Source organism: Lygodium microphyllum, chromosome 3 (genome assembly GCF_053477565.2).
Source record: "Lygodium microphyllum isolate KBCC chromosome 3, Lygodium_microphyllum_v1.1.10, whole genome shotgun sequence".
In the NCBI taxonomy this organism is placed as follows: domain Eukaryota; kingdom Viridiplantae; phylum Streptophyta; class Polypodiopsida; order Schizaeales; family Lygodiaceae; genus Lygodium; species Lygodium microphyllum.
Window position 1 is genome coordinate 3,806,599 of NC_141137.1, and position 16,388 is coordinate 3,822,986.

The 16,388-nt window shown below is 41.6% G+C and overlaps 1 protein-coding gene across 2 annotated transcripts in view; it reads left to right on the forward strand.

Annotated features, from left to right (window-relative positions):
* Positions 1-16,121, forward strand: part of LOC148038017 (beta-amylase 2, chloroplastic-like) — a 34,787-nt gene extending 18,666 nt beyond the window's left edge. The window contains exons 8-11 of one of the 2 annotated variants that reach the window (XM_087667983.1): positions 12,013-12,273; positions 12,569-12,787; positions 12,893-13,112; positions 15,396-16,121. In XM_087667983.1, coding sequence (XP_087524109.1) covers positions 12,013-12,273; positions 12,569-12,787; positions 12,893-13,112; positions 15,396-15,424 — 729 coding nt within the window. In that variant the 3' untranslated portion in view covers positions 15,425-16,121. The remainder of the gene's footprint in view (positions 1-12,012; positions 12,274-12,568; positions 12,788-12,892; positions 13,113-15,395) is intronic. The other variant, XM_087667975.1, reaches the window with a different exon arrangement.
* The last annotated feature ends 267 nt before the right edge of the window (positions 16,122-16,388 follow it).

Consider the following 16,388-nt stretch of genomic DNA (forward strand, 5'->3'; position numbering starts at 1 on the left):
TGTGATCTGGCAAGCAGGCATAAACCAGGCGACAGCTCTTAGGCTCGCGGCAGGACAGCGACTGGCAGGCAACAGGCGACTGGGAGGAGTCAGACGAGTTGACAACACGCATCACTGTAGTGGGCAGCAGTCGTCGCGTGGCAGGCTGTGATTGACCTGTGACAGGCGCTGGGACCAGCGGGGCGAGCATGTGACGGGGAGGATGGGAGACAGGCCTGACGGGTCAACGGACCCGTCATCCAAAATCTTTAATAAAAAAAAATCATTTTCTCAAACTCCTTCCTCTAACCAGGGTTTGCGCGTGCAAGCACAAAACATCAAATTTGTGGAATTTTAGCCCAGAAAGTTGGGGCTTTGCAAGATTGAGCATTGTTCGTGAAAAATTGAGGCATCTGCATTGGAATTGCAGACATTGTGTGCATTTGAATTGGGGATTTTGCCAAAATTGTTGAAATTTTGCTCATTTGAGTGAAATTTCTCAACATTTGACCCACAAAATTTGGGGCTTTTCCCAGATTTGGGGAATTTGATGTAGGACAAGCAAATCTGTCTCAGAAATTGCAGGAATTTGGGACATTTTGTCCCCGACATTTGGGGCTTTTAATGTACATGTGTAAATTGGGCTGAAATTTACCCAATTTCTCGACATTGATGCACATTGGACCCCGTGCAACTTGGGTTTTTTTGCAGTTTGGGCAAAATTTGTGCAGCATTTGGTTATTTTATGTACATGCAGGTTGAATTCCGCGCAATTTGGACATCAACACTTGGTAAAATTTGGGGGTTTTGCTGAAAGTGCTTTATTTTGGCAAAATTGGACAGTCCTATGCATGACAGAGGAAATGCAGATGTGTGTTTGACGCTTTGAGCACAAAATTTTGGGGCTTTTGACCGTTCGTGTCAAATTTTATGCCTGTAGGTACATGTGCAACAGAAATTGCAGCTGAAATTTTGGGATTTCTCATGTAATGTGATGCACATGCCCTTGGAACAGCTGTAATCAGTTGGATAATGTTGTAGCACTTGGTTTGGTGCTTCTGAAAACTTAATTACAGATCTGAAATCTGTACTTCTGCATGGTCATTTATTGCTGATTGGTACTTGTTTGTACCTTGGTCACTTGGGTGATAGTTTGGGCTTGCATTTTTTGGTTTTTTGGTCACATTTGGGCTAAAAACCATGGCTGGCAGCAATGACAGCAGTAATTTGATGCATATAAAGAAGCTTGAAGGCGCACATAATTTTGTAGTGTGGCAAAAATAGTGCTACAATATCCTGTTACAAAAGAAGCAGGCAAAGCCGATCAAAACCAAAGGAACAAAGCCTGTGGACATGGATCAGGCCGATTGGGATGAGTTGAATGAGCTTGCACGCTCAACCATAAAGCTATCAATTTCTGATGCCTTGCTCTTCAACATTGAAGGTTTGGATTCTGCATATGCTATATGGACTAGACTGGAAGAACTGTATGCACAGAAGAGTGCTGCAAGCAAAGTGTATTGGCTGAAAAAGCTTATGGATTTGCGTATGATAGAAGGTGTCTACTCACTTGAGTGAGTTTAACTCCATTTTCAGCCAGCTGGTTGCCTTGAAGTTCATGATTGATGAGGAATTTAAGGCTACTTTCTTGCTTTGCACTCTACCAGAGAGTTGGGATACATTCAGGACTGCTATGAGCAATTCTAATGTGATCCTTTTGTATGCTGATGTAGAGAGTGCTCTACTTATGGAAGAGATGAATCGGCATAACAATGCATCTAGTAAGTCTTCCAGTGCTTTGCATACTAGGGGCAGATCACAGCAAAAGGGCAAATATGATGGCAAGGGACACAGTAAATCACGTGACAAAGATGTTGAATGCCATCATTGTGGCAAGAAGGGTCACTTTAAATGTGACTGCTACAAATGGAAGAAAGAGAAAGGAAAAGGCAAAAAGACAAATGATAGCAAGGAAAAGAAAAAGGACAATGAGCCTAAGAAGAGCAGTGTAAAAATTGAAGAGGTGAATGTAGTCACTCATGACAGTGATAGTGGGAGTGATGTACTCTTTGTCTCTTCACATTTTGGTGCACATGCTTTACTTGCAGATACAGATGATGACATGCATACCTGGATTCTTGATTCAGGTGCTTCCTTTCATGTCACCCCTCATCGTGAGTGGTTTTCCGCCTATACAGGAGGTCGACATGGTGTTGTTCATCTTGGGGACAACTAAGCATGTGAGATTGCCGGTATTGGTAGTGTGCAGTTACAGTTTCAGCATGGATCTGTCTTTACACTTCAGCATGTACGACATGTACCTCAGCTCAAGAAGAGCTTGATGAGCACAGGGCAGCTAGATGATGATGGTTTTCATACCACCTTTGGTGATGGAAAATGGAAGATCTGTAAGGGATCTAGGGTTATTGGCAGAGGCTGCAAGAGTGATACTTTGTATCCACTTCATGTATCTAGTGTGTGTGACCATGTTGTTGCTGTGACCGAGCAGCCAAGCGTTTCTTTGTGGCATGGCCGGTTGGGACACATGAGTCAAAGAGGAATGAAAGTGCTTTCTCGTTTGGGTTACTTGCCTTGTCTTCGTTATGCTGATTTTGAGCATTGTGATCATTGCATTTATGGCAAACATGCACAGACGTCACATAAAAAATCTTTCTTTGAAATCTTCTCCTCTAGAGTTAGTACATTCGGATGTATGTCAAATGCCAAGATTATCTTTAGGGGGAAAGAAATATTTTGTCACCTTTGTCGATGATGCTACACGGAAAGTATGGGTTTACCCTATTCGTAGCAAGGATGAAATGCTTGATAAGTTTAAAAAATTCTTGGCATTGGCTGAAAATCAGACAAATAAGACACTTAAGTGTCTTCGCTCTGACAATGGTGGGGAATATGTGTCCAAGGCCTTTCAGGCATTTTGTGACAGCAAAGGGATAAAGAGGGAGCTCATTGCCCCTCATAATCCGCCCCAAAATGGAGTTGCAGAGCGTATGAATCGGAACATACAAGATAAGGTCTGTACGATGCTGTCTCATGCTGCATTAACCCATGGTTTTTGGGCAGAGGCTGTTATGACAACCGTTCACTTGATTAATCGGTCACCAAACAGGTCTTTGGGGAGAGGAGTTCCCCAAGAAGCGTGGTTGGGCAAGCCACCTTCATATGCTCATCTGAAAGTGTTTGGCTGCGAGGCTTTTGTGCACATTCGTAAAGAAAAACGCAGCAAACTTGAACCAAAGCTCTGTAAATGCATTTTCCTAGGATATGGTGACGAGGGTGAAATGGGGTATAAATTGTGGGATCCCGAGAAAAGGAAAGTAGTACGCAGCAATGATGTTATCTTCCGGGAAGATCGCATGCACAAACAGCCGAAAAGACTGAGGAGGTCCGTAGAGTTGTATTTCGGGAAGAAATACCTTTTGGACAGCAAAATGTGGCCGCTGTACAGCAGCAAATACCTGCTGTAAATGAACTTGTAAATGCAGGAAATGATACTGGAAATGATCAGCCAGCTATTGCCCATGAAAATGAGCCATTACATGTGCAGGAACAGCTAGGACAGCAAGCTGTTAATGCTGATTTGCAGGCTGGAATGCCAGGACAGCATGCTGAAAATGGAAATTTGCAAGAACAGCCAGCAAACTTGACCATTGGGTTAGGAGATCGTCTAGGGCTACTAGACAACCTGACAGGTTTGTTCCTGGTGCAATTAATGTGGCTGATTATGTCATGTTGAGAGACTGTGGTGAACCGTCTTACTTCAAGGAAGCAATGGATAGATAGGACAGCAAGAAATGGTATAAAGCCATGTTGTCAGAGATGGAATCTCTTGAAAAAAATGGCACTTGGGACTTGGTGCAGTTGCCCAAAGGGCAGAAAACCCTTCCATGTAAATGGGTTTACAAGACGAAGGTCACTTATGGTTCCTCACCAAAGTACAAAGCAAGATTGGTTGCAAAAGGGTACAAGCAGGAGCATGGAATTGACTTTGATGAGATTTTCTCTCATGTAGTCAAGATGACTATATTGAGAACCATTTTTGGCTTGGTTGTAGTTGAGGATATGGAGCTCATACAGATGGATGTAAAGACTGCGTTTTTACATGGTGATCTGCATGAAGACATATACATGCAACAGCCTAAAGGGTTTGTTGAACAAGGGAAGGAAAAAATGGTATGTAAACTCAAAAGGAGTTTGTATGGGCTGAAACAAGCACCAAGAGAATGGTATCATAAGTTTGATACATTCATGCAGTCCCAAGGCTTTCATAGAAGTCAAGTGAATCGCTGCTTGTACACCAAGAAGGCAGAAGATGGCAGCCTAATTATCTTGGTTTTGTATGTTGATGACATGCTGATTGCTGGCAGGGATACTCATGCCTTGGACTCACTGAAGCGAAGTCTTCATGGCAGCTTTGACATGAAGAATCTCGGTGATGCAAATCACATTCTTGGCATGCGAATGCTCAGAGAAAGATCGAAAGGCTTACTCTATCTATCCCAATAGGAGTATATCGCCAAAGTTTTGCAGCGTTTCAATATGGAGGGGGGGAAAACCATTGGGGTTCCATTGCCTCCATATGTGAAACTTAGTGCAGAGGACAGCCCTATATCTGATGATGAGAAGGTTGAAATGGCCAAGATACCATATGCTTCAGCTGGCAGTTTGATGTATGCTATAGTTGCTACACGTCCTGACATTGCCTTTGCAGTGGGAGTGGTTAGCAAATACATGGTCACCCCTGGCAAGAAGCATTGGGATGCAGTGAAAGGTATTATGAGATACCTCAAAGGCACAAAGGAGTTGTGCATCTGCTTTGGAAAGTAGAAGGCATCTGTTGTTGGCTTTACGGATGCAGACTATGCTGGTTATGCGGACTGTAGGAAGTCCACTTCTGGGTATGTGTTTACTTTCACAGGAGGAGCAGTCTCTTGGAACTCCAGGTTACAAAAGTGTATTGCATTGTCTACTATAGAGGCAAAGTATGTGGCTGCCACTGAGGCATGCAAAGAGGCTTTATGGCTTTCATGTCTAGTGGGAGAGCTTGGCATCACAGAGTTACCTGTTCGCCATTGTGATAGTGAGAGTGCTATCATGCTAGAATGGAATCTTGTCTTTCATGCAAAGACAAAGCACATACAGGTGAAGTACCACTTCATTAGAGATGTACTTGACAGCAAGAGCATTGAGCTTGTCAAAGTGCATACAGATAATAATCTTGCGGACTTTCTCACAAAGGGTCTTCCAACAAAGCGGTTTGCTCATTGCCGACAGATGATGGGAGTTGGATAGATATATTTATTTCAGCTTTGTACATACCTAGACTTAGCTGATTCTTTTCTCCTCTTAAGGCACATTGCCTTTAGGTGGGAGGTTGTTGGGAATAAAGGGCCATCGTGCCTTTTATATGTGCATGGGTGTGAACACACCCTTAGCACATTGTACTTGCATATATATATATCTATCTAAAAACCTAAAGTGGTACACTCGTCATTGTACCAAAAAAAAAAGGTGCTCACACTCTACACACTCTACACTGCTTGCTTTCACTCTCTCTCTGTCTCTCTCTGCGCATACGACAGTTTGCCTTGATCTTCGTGCCTAATCGATTCCTACAGCAATCTCGTGGATTTTCTCTTTTGGATCATAATGATAAGGTTTCTTGCTTGCCAAAAGCTCTTTATGGATTGAAGCAAGCACCACGATTCTAGTTTCATAGGAGGGATGAGTTTCTTTGAACTCATGGTGACCGTTCCACCTCTTTTGACTTGAAACTTGTATATCAAACACACTTCAAAGGGGACTGCATCTTTATGTAGATTATCTTTTCATTATATGCTCAGATTTTGCAACCATAGTAGATATAGAAGCCAAGCTTTGCTCGACTTTTGAAATGAATGATCTCGTTTAGCTATCATATTCTTTGGGCATGGAGGTACTTAGGCATGAGGATGGGAAATTTCATATCCAAGTAGCCCTTCGATTATAGTGGATTAGTATTGCATCGATAAGGCATGGTCCATAGTCACTCCTCTTGATCCTATTGTGAAGCATACTAAGGATCCTCATAGCTAGCCTTTTGATGAGCATATCTATAGATGTGTGGTGGGAAAATCCTTTGATTAATTCACACTAGGCCAGAGCCTGCATATTTAGCTTCATTACTTAGTTGGTATTTCAATGCACCTAAAATGACTCATTGGATTGCTTGCTTGCATGTGTTGAGATATATTAAGTGTACTTATTCATTTGGCTTATATTATGGAAAGGGTTTGATTTTGCAAGGGCACACTAACTTTGATTGGGTAGGAGATATTGACACCCGATGTTCACATGGTGGCTACATCTGTTCCCTAGGCATGGCTCCCATTGTTTGGTCCAACCATAAACAAGCAATATTGGCTGCCTCCAGTGTGGAGACCAAGTATGGGACTTTCTATGATGACACCACGGAGCCATCTACCTGAGGAGCTTTCCGGTAGAGCTACACTTTCCATGTAGTACATTGATTGTTTGTCTTCTGTGACAACCAAAGTGTGATAGCACTAGTTCGGAACCCCGTCATCAATTTGAAGACCAAACATGTTAGTGTTCATTATCATTTTACCAGGGAGCAAGTGGAGCTAAGCACCATCCGTCTAGAATTCGTTTTATCATTAGATAATTTTGGAGATATTTTGATTGAGCAATTCTTGCATATTTATCCGTTTTCCTTCATCAAAGAGTGGTCGACTTGGATCCACCATATTCATAGTAGCTCACGTGGCATCCTCCATGGCAAGACTTCGTTGACAACATCCCACACATATCTTCATATTTTCCTTGCCATCGACACCCATAGGTGGTAGGGATAGCTTTCTATTTTGTGATGTTGGATTTAGCCATCCCTTATTTTTCCCATGGGGGCAAATACTTTTAAAAAAAGAAAGAAAGAAAGAAAAGAAAAGAAAAAGTTCAAAGCAGTTTCGTCACCTTTGTAGGTCTTGGTAGGCCATTGGGCAGTCGACATGCACCCTTTGTCTGATGCCTTGGCTACTTTGGGGTGGGACGCCTTGGGGTTTTATGGGCTGAGTTATGCTTTGCAGTCTCTCTTGGGTTTGAGTTTTGGGCCTAAGAGGGGATGTTAAGCTAAAATGCTGCATTGCAAACTTAAAACCTTTAATTAGCTCTCTAAAACAGTCCCAAAATACAAAATTACCAAACTTTCCTACCTTGTCTTCCAGATTGTTGACAGTCTGTTCACTATTGTCTACAACCCTCTCCAGGCAGATACCTCAATTTGTGGTGCTGTCCATCAGCCAGGCATTGGCATCAGTCTCCTCCACTACTGCATGTGATGTAGCTCCTTCTCCAGTCAGTTCTCAGCTTGGTGACTACTGCAAGGCTGCGTTTTGCTGTCTTGCATTGGTATACAGCTGCTGATGTCATCAGCCAGCTGCCGCCTGGTGTTTTGCAGCTTGTCTTTGGTGTTTGCAGCTGCCATCCTGAAGATACACTGCTTCTAGGGGTTGGTGACTGCTGTAGGTGCTTCCATTTTCATCAGATCAGTCATCTTCAGGCTCAGCCTTGCATTTTTGGGATAGTGCAACTTGCACTGCTGTTTACAGCAGCTGGTCATTGTTTGGAGGCTGCCTGCTATGATTTGGGATCTATTCAAAGTACAACAGTCTCTCCAACTCATCTTTGCCTTGGTCCATTTTGAGATACGAGAATTTGAGGTTTTGTATGCATTCTTGCATAGTGTGTTTACTACATTGAGCCTAGTGTTATTTATTATTCTTTAGTCTTCGTTGTCTCCAAGTTTCTCTTCACCTTTGTGTTCTTCTATTATCATTTGTGTTTTGTCATATACTTGTGTTTATCTTTGGTGCTTGTGTATCTCTTTAGAGTGCAAGTGTATCCTAAGCATTTTTAGCTATCTTGCATGAGCAAATGTGTGGGGTCAGGCATATTTAATAGATAACTCAATCAAGGCATGAGCCTACACACATTTGCCACCCAACAAATCTATTTAGTAGTAGGCAGTGGTGCTCTAGCATTAACTCCAATGGAATTGAACATAGCAACATCACGATGTATATCAATTTCCTAGACAATGTTTCACAACCCTTTTGCAACAATATATGATGCATTATATAAGCCTATTGTAGATAGTTGGTTCCATAGTTTTTATCATTAGTAGATTAGTCAACTCATAAGTGAGTCTGTGCATGTGTATTTGTGGGCTGGGCATAAGAGGTTATTTTTGGCATTTTTTGTTGTTGTCTATTTTTATGGTTTTTGGCATTTTTTTTTTTGGTTGCTTGACTTTCAACCTATAGTCATTTATCACTTGTAGTTTTCTAGAGGAAGTCCTGTTGGAGAAAGGGAGCTAGTGTGAGTGCCTACATGGCTGGTGACTTACTATACGACTATATGGATTCCATTTCCCAAGCCTATCTTCGAGTTGTCTCTTTGTAGTATTACTTTGTCCTTGTGTTTTCTCTTTTCTCTCTCCTCGTGTTTTTTAGTCTTCACAACAATCTTCTAATCTTTCATTGCTGCACCCACTTCTTACATATATCAAATGTGTACGATTGTTGATGTGGACGTATAAAAAATGTGTGAAATTTGGAGTATGATACCCTATTTTAGACTTGACTACTTTTGGGAAAAAAAGGGGCTTGAGAAAGCACAAAAACTTGACAACTTTATCAATAAAGGTGTTGCTTGCCTATAGAAGCATTGCATGGTAATCGTTTGCCATAGTGCTTTAATTTCTTGACCCAAATAATTGGAAATCAAAATCTGAATTTTCTTCGGGAGATCAATGTTGTGTCTTGATCATTGAATGCCTTATTGGAAATAGCTATTTTATAGAATTTGACGTTATTGAAATAGTGAAATTCTAATTTTCATTCAGCTTGTTAGCTTAGTGACTCAGTTTGATATAATGTACTAGATTTAGATACATTTTACTGCTATTTAAAATTAAAAATAGGGCAATATATGATTCAGCCCTAGAGCTTGAATCATGCTCCAATCATACTTTCATGATCGTCTACTTATGATATACGATTTGGTGTATGAAAAAGCTATGGTTGGTTTCATCCAACTTATCCTCAATAGCGAACACACAGAATGTATCATTGTTGTCAGCTATGGCAATTGACTGTAGATGATGCAAAAGTTTTCTCTACAGAGGAAAATTTGCATAAAACTAAGTTGTGCTATAGCACAATACATAATAGCCTGCAAAAGGTCTTGCAAAAAAAGAACCATTTTTGAAAATTCCACACAGAAGGACGAAATAGCCTACACTGTATTGGCAGTAGTACAAATGGAGCCCAAAATAAACTTGAATAAAAGATCAAACAAAAGAGCCCAAAATGAACTTGAATCCCATACTACTAGTTGTCAAATCTTGTGTCAATTAGTGGAGATGAAGTGGAGGGTTTAGATGACTTGGCTTGAGAAGCTAAAGTCTACATTGATGCCAAATGTTGGATTTAGGGTTTCATGAATGCAAACACATAGCTTGGAGAAGAAGAATCTTGAGAGTGCACAATACAAAGTGGATTTAGAAGTATCAATAGAAGATTTACAAGACTTAGGTTTGCCCTAAAGTGGATGGTCATATATACAAGGTGGGGGGAAAAAGCCGCCTAGTGAGTAGAAAAAGTACCTTGGCAGTCCTAAGGGTGTTCACACACATCTCTACCAAAATATGATAACACTTAAGAGGAGCTTGGTGCCTCTACTAGAGGAGAATACTCTTTTGGCAGCTATTCACAATGTATGGAAACTTGGATTGTGAAGGAAAGATCCTTTGTCACAAGGAAGCGAAGTTTTAACTTAGTACTTTTTGGACACTTAAGTTGTGACACTAAAGTTGCACATGTGAGATTAAGTTGAATGAGAGCAATGGTGAGATATTATCCTAGCTAGAGCAACGAGTGTTAATGGAAAAAGTTGTACCAAGTCATGTTGAATAGATACTTGTGTGTGCTTGGTGTTAGTATGGGCACAAGGCATTAAATGGGCCTTTGAAATGTCTTGTGGTGACATTAGGGCATTAGGGCTAGGTATTTAGTTAACTAATTAATGGTACTCTAGGCCAGTTAAAGTTGGAAACGAATTTAAGTCCTAAAGGGGTTAGCACTAGCCAATTAATGGGAAGGGTCAAACGAATAATTAATGTGGGCAGGGTTAGCACATTAAATATGGATGGGTACTAGCCCATTAATGGGTAGGGTCAATTGGATAATTAATGTGGAAAATTGCTTTTGGGCCTCTTGGCAAACTTGCCTATGCAAGCCAAAAGAAGGCTGTTTGGGGCTGGTTGAGTGTGGAGGCAGCCATTTAGAGGCAGAAGCAGGAAGAAGAAGTTGCAAGAGCTGTTGGCGCTTGCTGCCAGGGAGGCTTTCAGCCACCAGGGAAGTCATCTGTTTCAGGCAACAACTTGAGGAAGGCCTAGGGCTGCTGGTGACAGCATTTGCAGCCTCCTATACTGGAAATCAGCATCCTTAGAGGCTGTCTACAGGAGGTGACAGAAAATTGGGGCCATTTTTGGAGACAGGTTTCAGAAATTTCACAACTTCTTCCCCCATTCTTTGGCATTCCCTTAGCAAATCTCAGCATAGTGCAGCCTTTGGTGAAGGAGAGCAGTTATCTAATGATATCAAATCCTGATTTACAGAAATTAGGTTTTTCTCAGCAACCTTGGGATCCATGCACATTGATGAAGACCCAAGCAGAGGATCAACAGCTGTGATTGAAGAAATTGCAGTTGACTGAAAGGGTAGCTTCATCCCCATTTGTTTTGGCCAGCTTGCAAGAGCTTGAGGACCAATTTGTGCCCAAATGTAGCCCAATGAAGGGGCAAATTGGTTCTTAGTGCTGCTGGTCATTTATGACAGCTCATTGTATTGAAGATTGAAGGAGATCAGTTCATATCTTAGTGTACTTCATCTTAAAGCAATACAAGTTAAAGAAATTCAGCATGGGGCACCAATTATTGGGGCAAATCAGGTGTTGGGTGTCCAAGATTAATTGGTAAAGCATGTTTTTTCAGACTTATGAATGTATTGCTTGCTGTAAATTGTGTTGAATCAGGTCAATTACCACCCTATCCAAGGAGGACGGCTGGTTTCACCTTTTTCTTGGAGGGAAATGTGTCATCACAATGAAGGATAGAGGTCATAAAGATGTTTCATTGTGGCTCTTTAGAAAAGATGTTACACATTTTTTGGGAAATTTTCTTGGCCTATTTTGAAGTGCAGTGTGCCTTCAACTAGGCAAAAGAGATACCCCGGAAGAAGCTTTTCAATATTGCAGATTGGACCAAACTAGATGCTTCAGCATGAATTTTAAGTTTGCTTTTTATGTTCTGAGAGTGACAAACATGCAGGTGATTTGGGAATCACAAAATTCCATTAATGAGTCTACTGAAATCTTGTGGCCTATGATTAAAGTCCTCTGGGCTTTGTACTGTTTATGTAGACGTGGAAAGTTATGCCTTTAAAAGTTAATTTTGTAAAAAGGTTCCTGACTTAGTTCTTAGGATAGCTTCTTGTTTGGTTTCAAGTGTTGAGATAAGTACATGCAAAAGCAAGGGAAAATGCCATGTGCAAGTGAAATGGCATGCACAGATCAATGTATATTAATGGTCAGAAGCAGTCACATGTCAACAAACCCTGTTGTGACAGCACATATGGGCCTTTTATACCAGCTCAAACAGCATTAGCAATTTTCACTACATCTGCTTGTGTTAGCTTGTTAATGTACAAAGGTGTATGCATGAAATCTGTTTAAACAGGCTAGTATAAAAGGATACTAGTTAATGTATCAGGCCTCAACTTACCTTACTGGAAAAGTTGCATTCCTTCATACTCCCAATTTGTGCATTTTGTGGGACTGTGTGTGGAAAAGAATCGGGTGCTTTTTCTGCCCAAGCCAATGCCCTTGACTGATTTGTATGTAAGCGATTATGAGCACCAAATCATGGAAACCTTTGGCTTGTTATGTGGTTTGCAGTGCTATGATAAGTATCTTCAGAAGAATCTTAGGAAAGCTGCCGAAGCTCGTGGGCATCCAGCATGGGGCAAGGGCCCAATTAACTCTGGGCATTACAATTCTAAACCTCAAGACACAGAATTCTTTCGCGATGGAGGTGATTGGGACAGTTACTATGGAAGATTTTTCTTGAAATGGTATGCACGCCAGCTAATAGACCATGGTGATAGAGTGCTTTCATTAGCAAATTTGGCATTTGAAGGAACAAACATATCTGCTAAGGTAATGACCTATCTATTCATGGATTCGAACATGTTCTAGATTGTAAAATAAAGTCTTGTGCTCTTCTTTTACTCCTTTTTTTTTTCCCCTTTTCTTTTTCTTTGGTTTTTTGTTTTTTGGGTGTTTCCTCATTACGTCTCATTACTTGTTCAGGACTTTAAGGCACACAACATGCTTTTGAAACGTTACATCTCATTTTACTGCACCCGAATATAAATTTCCCTCTTAAGTTGTCTTTTTGCAGTCCATAGCAGTATTCTACTGACAGGTATAATCACTGTCTGCGTTGCTACAGATATCTGGAATACATTGGTGGTACAAGACTGCCAGCCATGCTGCAGAGCTTGCTGCTGGATTCAATAACTCAACTCACAGAGATGGATATGCACCTATTGCACAGATGTTCAAAAAGCATAATACTGCTTTTAATTTTACTTGTGTTGAATTGCGAACAATGGCTCAAGCCAAAGAGTTCCCTGAAGCTATGGCAGATCCTGAAGGTCTTGTTTGGCAGGTGACTCAAATATAGCATGAATTCAGAAACTTACAGAAGCTTGGCTATTAATAAGCGAAGACCCACTTCCAGTAGTGAAGTAACTGTTTCTTTTTTCCATCGCAGGTTTTGAATGCTGCATGGGATGCAGGTGTTCATGTGGCCAGTGAAAATGCGCTGCCTTGTTATGATCGTGATGGATACAACAAGATTTTGGAAAATGCTAAGCCCAGGAATGATCCTGATGGGCATCATTTATCAGCCTTCACTTACTTGCGACTCAATCCAGTACTAATGGAGGAAAAAAATTTTGCGGAGTTTGCACGGTTTGTCAAGCGCTTGCATGGTAAGTTTGCTTATTTTCTACTGTTTGCTAAACCTTGAATTGGGTTTCTTTCCACCCCCTAGCTTTCCCTTCTGAGAAGTGGATAGAAGGGACCCCCTATGAAGATGGTAGGGGGGGACTTCTTGTGGAATTAGTCAAACCACCTCACGAAATGCAAGAGTTGGCACTCCAAACTCAGAGAAGGTGGGTAATTGTTGTGATTGTGAGAAAGTTTGCTGCCTGAAATTATAGTATTTGGGTGGCAGCTTATTTAAGAACAGAGTAACCTGGTCATCGTTTGAATTTGGAGGGCCAATTGTTGTGAATTCGGCAAGTAATCATGGATGTTTGACCTCATGAAATGCAAGAGCTGGCACTTAAAACTCTTAGAAGGTGGGTAATTGTGATTGCAAGAACCTTTGCTGCCTGAAATTGAAGTATTTAGGTGGCAGCTTATTTAAGAACAGAGTGACTTGGTCATCATTTGAATTTGGAGGGGCCATTGTGGTGAATTTGGCAAGTAATCACCAATACTTGACTTTTCAAGTCATCCTTCTCAGTGATTTTAAACTCCTGGAGCTCATGGTCAAGATTGATGTGGTAGGTATCATCTAAGCTGTATGGCGGTCAGTCAAGTATTTTGAACACTCAAAAGATGTGATCAGTAGAAGACACAATGAAAGAAGAAGAGGGTGGGATGAATGAGAATGTGAGGAGATGCACCCAAAGCAAACTCATTAGAAAAAGCATTTGAATGAGAAGTATTGCCTCTCCTAGCTCGAGAACCACCTCTTTTCATATTCACATAGTGGTATGGGTTTTGGTCTCCATGGTATCTTGTGTCCATAGCTTGAACGTCAGTGGGAATAAAGGACTAACAGAATATGAGCCTTACATTCCCCACACCTAGTTTGGTTGAGACAAAGACATTGGATTTGTGTTGGTGTGTTCTCTTTTAGAAGAGAGAAAATCCGTTTCACCCCTGGTCAGGGCAATTCCTCAAAGCCCACAAAGAGGGGAAAAGTGAACTTGTGGGTGTTGGCTTTGAGGGGAAATGCTTTGGTGAGGTTGGTTGAGACATATCGATAAGTATTTTCCTATGCTCTTGAATGCCAAGCTTTTTGAATCAAGGCTCAAGTATTAGTCAAGAGCACTTGGCTCTGATACCATGTAAGGAAATGCTAGGGCAAATAGGGAGAAATGCAGTGTACAACCTTCAAGAGTGTCATACCTGAACAGATCTCAAGTACAGCAGCTGTTCACCTATGTGATGCCGAAAGAGTGCTGCCCTGCCACATATGGTGCAGAAACAACAAAATGCAGCAATGATCATGATGTGGCAACCTCTGGGAGCATTCAGTGCAAGCAGGAGCCTCTTGATGCAGAATGTACACCACTATGGAGCCTTTGGACAGCACAATCTGGCCTGGATATGCTGGCAATGACAGCCTGCAGTCCGAACAGCAGAAGTTCTACGTGTGTGTGTGTGTGTGTGTGTGGATGACAATGTGGTGATGGCAGCTGACGCAGGGGAGGCAGCAAGTGCAACAACAGATGATGATGATGGCAATGGTTATTTGAGGGAGGAGGGTTGTAGCACGCTTGGTGATGGCAAATAATGATGAGGGATGGAAAGCTGATGGCCATAACTTGTTCTTTTATAGGAGATTCTTGTGCATTTGTCCTATCACCAATCGAGTATCTTTTTCCTTAAGATAATTTTCTTTGGGTCTGTTTTTGTGGAGGACTGCTTTCATGATGACGTCACAGTATTTAAGGCCTTACACCAGTGATCTATCTCTCACTACCACCCAAGAAATGCATGCCATCCTTTCAGGGGCTGCTGCCTTGAATACTCCCATGTGCTGTTTCACTTGTGCTGAGAACTCTTGTTACTCCCATGTCCTGTTTAGTCACACTTGAGGCAACATCCTTCCACTCTACCTCCCCCACTCGAGCCAGATTCCTGGGACACCCACAGCCTACATAGATGCAACCTATGCAGTTTTGTCTTCCCTTCACCTTTCAATGCTTTAAACCTTCTTGCTCACTCACTCCTCACACTGTGCTCTTGGAAGGAGAATGGACCCTTTTCCATGTGGCATTCACTCTCTTTTGTCTTTTTCTGTGCGGTTGGTAGTTGGAATTGAAGAATATTCATGTATACAAGAGGCTGCAGCCTGCCTCCTCTCTAACTCTCTCTCTCTCTCTCTCTCTCTCTCGATGAGTTTCCAGAGCCAGTGGACATTATCGTTGCTAAAAAAGGTTAGGATGTATTGAATTCGTCTTTCGTTTATCTTGCAGGAGAAGCAGTGCATGATTTGCAAGTGTAGGCGGGGCTGTTGGCTGTAGGCGTCCATCATTGATTGTATCATCCTCCCTATCGAGTGGACGATAAGCACCCCTCTAAGACCGAGGGCAAAGTTCGTAAGAAACGCAGGCAGGAGAGGGTGTGTAATCCTCAACTACAAACAACCACAAGACCCCCACAGCCTACAAAATGACTTTTGAAAATCTACCCCTGCCCGTCTCTTCCAAAATTTACAGACTTTTGAGATTGTCTCCTTCTCAGTCTTGTGTTGCGTATATATTACTTTGGCATTCATACATCCTGAAGAGCCAATAATGATAGCCAGCCGAAGTCTAACAGCAAACTACTTTACTGGCCGTGGCCCTTTCTATCCCATGACTCTTAAGAAGTGCATAATATAACATTTGGCAAGAGGGTTCATGGGGAGTTGATATAATGGTTGTTACATATTGGGTGTAAGCCCTCATCCACCCTAAAAAACAAAGGGCCTGTCGCCACTTGGCAAAAATCATTGGTTCCTATATTTGTGGCCTGCTGGACAAATCTGGTCCAGCAATATTACTTGCTCGCGATGCACAATCCACGCCTAACCTACGTAAAACCCAAGCTCCTCCCATTTTAAAAAAAGTGAACCAAGTAGGAATTGAACTCCCGCCAAGAAAAAGGCAGGCAGGTAGCAAATTGAGCTTCTTGAGTTTGCGTTGAGCTTCTTGAATTTTCAATTGGGTGGCTTGTCTATGCGCATGTTCATATGCATTGCATGTATATATACTCATAATATATACATTTGTGTGTGATGTGTGTGTTTGCATTTTTGAAAGTGTGCATATTTGTGAGTGTGCATTTTAAAGTGTATCCATTCCCTCCTCTAATGTCTCTCTATTTTTTCTCTCATATATATGCTTAGATGTGCGAGTATGCATGTGTTTTATACACGTCCATTTGCGTGGTGTCATAAGTATGCGTAATCTCCGCGTTATGTTTCT